Below are 6065 nucleotides of genomic sequence, written 5' to 3'. Positions count from 1 at the left end.
TGTCTTCCCATCTATGAACAAGCTGTTCTTGACCCTTATTGACCAATGGATTGCATCTTTGACTTTCATATGCAGTATGGCAAACGAATGCAATAAAACATCTAAACTGCCATTTATTGCATTGACGCATGATTGCATTTTGAACAATTTATGAATTACACCAGAATTACATTGAAGACATCGTATCAAGTTTGAGCTGAACTTCACGATTGACTCAATAAGTACAAGCCTTTCATTGGTTCATCAGTTTTCCCAAACAAGATACCTTTTTAAATTAATCATCCTTTAAAAACATACAAAATTCTAGTAACTTGAAGTAATCAATCAGAAATCAATATCACTATAAGGAAGCCGAACACCCCAGAGAGAGAATTTAGATTTCCTCAGTATATCAATGGGTAGTCTAATTCTGAACAGACTCATCGACAGAGTTCAATCAAATGCAAGATTGGCAGAATATATCATGGAAAACTTGAACAAAAGCGTCTGTGCCTGCCAAGGCTGTGGTATTGTTGTCAAACAATGGAGTGTTCAATCTGTGTCATTGCATGTTTTATGGAACAAGGGCAAATAGCATTCTGACGGACAGCAGAGCATTAAAAAATTGAAATGTTTTCTATCCTCAAACATACCCGTTGTCTCTCATATGCTTGGATATTCTGATTGAGGCATTTCAGTTCATTTATGTCCCTCTCTCCACTTTGCCATAGCCTATGACTCAAAAGACTAGTGCCCAGCCAGACTCTTATCATAGACTCTAATGGATATATATTAAATTGACTACTTGAAAAGCATATTAAAATCTGATCTCTAGGTCCGACTACGACCCAACACCATAAGTGCATCTCCACTTCATTGACCTCTAGTCCTCCAGTCCGTGATCAAACCAGAAACATAGATAATCTTAAAGTCCTAAACATACAGTATAGATCTCTCAAAACATAAAGAAAAAAACATAATGTATATAAGACTTTATGATGCTAATGTAGCAAAATAGTAGTCTGTATGTAGGTCTCCTGGCCCACTGGTGATTTCTGACTTTCCTGTCCCAGCATTTACTGTAAGAAAGCCGTGGCTAGGGCCTGAATCCCTTGATTAATGGCTGGCGTAACAGTGGTTGGTCTGTCACAGGTAGGCCTCAGCCCTCTCCCAGGGTTGTATCTCTGAGAAGAATCCTTCACACAGCCCAAAGCCCTGATCCAGAGTCAGAGGGATAGCCTGCGCCTCCTCCTTCATCTCCTCCCAGGGGTGCACCTCCTGCTGCTCTGGAAACAGAGTCACCTCCTCGAACTGGTGCAGGTGGCTCTGTAACAACTGATCCTGGCTCAGCTGTTGCTGTTGAACGTGATGGTCCCCCATGTTACTGCTGTCACATCCCACTGAGCCACTCAGCTCCATGTAGTCGTAAGAGTAGTGGGTCTGCTGGGTCTGATTGTCCCCCTCTCCACACCACCTTCCCAGCCCAGCCGAGTGCCTCCCCTGCAGGGTCAGGTCCAAAGAGCAGCCCAGGGAACTCAGAGCAGTGTCGATATCCAGTTCTTCGAACGTACTGCAGTTACCACTGAGGACGTCATCAAACACAGACGCCAGGTCAAAATCTCCCCTCAGAACTATATCTGCGCTGTGTGCCTCCATGGCTAACAGCGGGGATTTGTGGGTCCGCGCCATCTTGCCGTGTTGCCTTGGAGAAGGTTGTTTACGCTTGCTGCTGGCTCCAGCTCCAAGGTAGTGGTAGCCATCTTGGCTCCCCTGAGTGCCTCTATGGTAGCCAGTTTCCTGGTTCTGTAGGAGCTTGCTCTGCCTGTTGGTGTTGTAAAGGTTGGAGGACATTCTCCTTCTCTTGAAGACTCCGTTAACGAACATGTCAGCGTACTGAGGGTCGATCTGCCAGAAGCCTCCTTTCCCTGGTTCATCCTTCTGCCGCGGCACCTTCATGAAACACTTGTTGAGCGAGAGGTTATGGCGGATAGAGTTCTGTTAGGGGAGGGGAGAAGGGGGGGGGTGGAGATGGGGAGGGGAGAATGGGAGAATGGGAGGGGGGAGGGGAGAAAGGGAGGGGGGAGGGGAGATGGGGAGGTGAAAGGGAGAAGAAGAGGGGGAGTGGATAAGGGGAGGGGAGAAGGGGGGAGTGGAGAAGGGGAGGAGGGGAGGGGGAGTGGAGAAGGGGAGGGGAGAAGGGGAGGGGAGAAGAAACAAATGTGTTATATCCATGTTGCATGTGATGTATATAATAATCTAATTTGATATAGTGTGTGTATGTGTGTTCGTATGCGTGTGTGTGTCAAATAGAGAGAAAAAGAGAGAGGGGGCCTTCTAAGGGGGAGGAGGAGTTATTGTTGTTGTTTGTGTAGGAAATGTACCTAATGAGGCTTTCTAGTGTAGAGCTCTGTGCATTTCAAACATGATCAACTGTGCTTAGCTGCCAAGGGAGATCTCATAGGGATACTCATTAACACACACACACACACACACACACACACACACACACACACACACACACACACACACACACACACACACACACACACACACACACACACAACCCCCTCCCTAGAGCAGTAAAGCACTTGTGTCTGACCCCCTGAGATAGAAGCCTGACAGAGATCTCTCGGAGGGTAGAAATAGCAGAGATGTACTCTTATTTGAGACACCTTTGTTTATAAAATTACAAATGTAAATTCAAATGAATATCACTAGGATCTAATAAAATACAGTATAAGTCACTGTTGATGATTATAAATTACTGTTGATGATTATAAGTTACTGGAGGATTATAATAAATAACAGGAACAATGTGTTTTAAATAGATGTTTGTGTATTAATATTCTTACAACAAAACAACAGGTTTAGTGTGCATATTGCAACCCTTCTGCTAGCCCTTATCTGGTCTCTCTCTCTTCTCTCCCTGTCGCCATTTAGCTCATCAATAATAGAGTGACAGAGGATAACCGGGTCATTTACCTGCCAGCTAGGATCTGCGTGTCTGTAGTAGCAGAAGTTGTCTGTGATCCAGTTATAGATGGTGGACAGAGTCACCTTGGGCTTCTTGCTAGCCTGCATGGCCATACAGATGAGAGAGGCGTAGGAATACGGCGGTTTGACTTTGGGGTTCGTTTTAAAGTCAATCTCCTCTGGTGAGATGATCTGCGCCTTGATGTGGTGGTCGTGGTGAGGGTAGTTCACCAAACGCACGTCGGTGGAGTTACTGCCAGAGGTAACCGGGCTCCCGAGGCAGAAAGGCATACCGGTAGCAGCGGTGTCCCCCGCTGGAGGGCTGGACGGGGAGTCGGTTCCACGGGGGTACATGCGCTGGTGGTAGGAAAGCAGGTGATGTGATGGGCAACCGGAGCCAGTGCCAGTGGGTCTTTCCTGGTTAGCGCTGAGGATGGAGAAGTTCTGCAGCCAGTGGAGGCTGGTCAGGCTATCGTCCAGGTGCACTGAGCCGGCTGCGCTGTCCTGAAGCTCCGGCTGGAGGTTCGGCCATTTCTCCTTAAACTTGGAGGCGATCTCCGGACTCAGCAGGACAGGCATTCTAAGCGTGAGTCACGGGACGTTCAATCGCGAAGATGTGGAAATTTTGAAGGACTGTTCAATGAGATGTCCTGCAGCAAAACAAATATTGAAATCGACCAAAACCACATGAAAAATTGCATTTGAGCCACCCCCCATTACAGTAGCCTATTAAAAACACACTATATAAAAAAGCCTATTTGTCTCAATAGTCGAATTCGAGTCACTACTCCCATTACAATAGCCTATTAAAAACATTCTATATAAAAAAAACTCTTTTTTCTCAACATGCCGACATGTCAAAACATGAAAATTAAACAAGTGATTATAACACAGTAGCCTATATACCCTTACCTCAAAAACAGGTCAGCGACAATGCTCGGGAACAGTGTACACCTGTTGCAGTGGTCGGTGATCGGTCGGTCCCTGTGCTCTATTCTCCTAGGACTCCGGAGAAGCAGCATCTATCTTCTGCGCAACAAGTGCAGAGGGGGAGGGCTCACCTAAGTATGATCCAGCAGTTTATATAGAAATGTAGAAGATTATTTAATCAATTTCAGTCCTTTTTGCATAATCCATAATATTTCAATCCCGGCCAATTGCTCACCAGAATGATACATGAAAAGGTCTGGGTGCTGGAAGGTTCTTGGATGCTCATAATAAAGGTGGAGAGACTCCCCACGAGCCCTTTAAACGTCTTAGAGGTCTCTGATTGGTTGCCTGCTCTCCAGGTTTCACTTGTCTTGACAGACAAAGCTGATGTGCATATGAGGATATGAGGAGCACGCTCAACTGCTCAACCAGGAATGTATCATTTTACCGACATTAGGCTGGCCCTATGTTAAGGTTACATTGCGGAATACAAGGATAACCACAAAATCAACAACAATTGACATCTCGTTCTTCTTTCCTAAATGCTATTGTTGTCCCGAGCCCGAGCCCAATCCTGATCCAAGACCTGTTGAGAGCAATATGGCGCGACAATGCCCCCACGGAGCGCTGAAATGTCGCGCCACAAGTCCCGCGCGTGTGCTACACTTTACACGCAGCATTCCATACCTTTTGTCAACATTTAGCTAACCCCTTATTAACTGTAGGCTATCAAATAGCACCATCCAACTGCAGAGAGGGTAATATGAGAGGGAATTCCTACACAATAGCATCATAGGCTATAGCAGGTCTAGGCCTACTATAACATATTACGGTATCTGAATTATTTCATTTTAAATAATGTAATGTATATTCAATTTGTCTCCAACTATAATGCTTGTGAAATAGAATACAAAATGACTCAAGTTGCACAACTTCACTCCTAGGGAATTAGCGTAATATTGGGGGATGACCTAACAAATTAGCCTACTCCAACAAATTATTGACATTTTGAGGGATTTTGTATAATCCCTATGGACATCTAGTTTTTGTCTTTACTACAATTCACAGTTTCTAAATGACAACAACAAAAAACCTGCCTCCATGGAAAGCTATCTCCGGTCCTCACATAGGGATGCACTGCCGCTCTGTGGAGATATAGTGTACTGCAGCCTAATTTGAGCAAGTTTGCGACAGAGGAAAATAATCCTCCAGCAACAAGAAATGTGAATTATTATGTGGATTATAAATCATATACATTTTTGTAGGGGTTGGTACATTTTTCATATCGGAAAATGAAGTCTGATATTTCAAGGTTTCAAAAAAACTCAAATGCCAACAACTCTAAATGTTCTGTATTTCAGGAAAGTTCTCCTGCAACTGGGTGATCATATTAAGATCCTACAAACTATACCTAGAGAGCTGAATCAATTTGTACTGATATGATAAAACTGGACAGGTGAAAGCAAATTCCCAGCAGGTTGGTGCATGTAGATCAATGCAAATTAAGGATAGGGCATGAGCAGAGGAAACCACATAAGACATTGAGATGCTGCCCATGGTGTTTTCAGCGTCTTCAAACAGATGGCCCCAGACCTAAGCCAGTAATAGATCAGAGATTTTCTAGAGGTTCGCAGAGATTAAGGATCCTAACCTGACCTTACCTCACTCTTCCTCACGCACACTGACCTGTCCTGCAATATTTTCCCTTTCACAGGCTTCATTTAACCTCTGTTGTAGTTGCTCTGAATCCATAGTCGTGGGAAGTAGGGGTGCTGAGGGTATTAATATATTAATATAAATTATATAATTTTTTTTCTCACAAAAGTAGTGCACTGGGAATTTACTAGTATTAGCGGACCGATATAGCGGGCATCTCTGATTTGGCAAGAAAGGTGGTTGTATAATTAAGAACAGTATCTTGCAGGATTCAATAGTTGGAATTGTAAGAGTTGTTGCCCTGTCCCCTTCTCTTCTAAATCCAGAAAGAACCAAACCCTGCCTGTCTTCAAATATTTACATCAAAAGGCATCAAGTTATGGGCGAAGACACAAAACATCCACATCAAAATCAATCTTTTTCTTAATCAAATAACATGGAAACCACCACTTTTTGTGCAGTATTATTTTACCATTCTTACAAACCACTTAATGTAAATGTACGTTACTGTATTGTACATAGGCTGG

General features: G+C 44.0%; 1 protein-coding gene across 1 annotated transcript; it reads right to left on the bottom strand.

The window, feature by feature from the left end:
* Window positions 1-95: 95 nt before the first annotated feature.
* LOC129861980 (forkhead box protein J1-B-like) lies at window positions 96-4175 on the bottom strand. Its single transcript, XM_055933235.1, has 3 exons — window positions 3865-4175; window positions 2962-3602; window positions 96-1974 (listed from the first exon to the last, which is right to left on the bottom strand). Exons 2-3 carry the CDS (start codon window positions 3529-3531, stop codon window positions 1126-1128), a joined length of 1419 nt encoding a protein of 472 aa, XP_055789210.1. The 5' UTR covers window positions 3532-3602; window positions 3865-4175; the 3' UTR covers window positions 96-1125.
* Between the last annotated feature and the right edge of the window lie 1890 nt (window positions 4176-6065).

The sequence above is a fragment of the Salvelinus fontinalis genome, chromosome 1 (assembly GCF_029448725.1).
Source record: "Salvelinus fontinalis isolate EN_2023a chromosome 1, ASM2944872v1, whole genome shotgun sequence".
Lineage (NCBI taxonomy): Eukaryota > Metazoa > Chordata > Actinopteri > Salmoniformes > Salmonidae > Salvelinus > Salvelinus fontinalis.
The sequence above is the reverse complement of the archived record's forward strand: the minus strand, read 5'-3'. Positions and strand labels throughout refer to the sequence as shown.

Bases quoted from the DNA above. Each gene is read 5' to 3' on its own strand.
- LOC129861980 (XM_055933235.1), bottom strand. From the start codon at position 3,531: ATGCCTGTCCTGCTGAGTCCGGAGATCGCCTCCAAGTTTAAGGAGAAA. The intron at 1,975-2,961 runs GTAAATGACCCG...CTCCCCTAACAG, and splicing joins ACGCAGATCCTAGCTGGCAG to AACTCTATCCGCCATAACCT.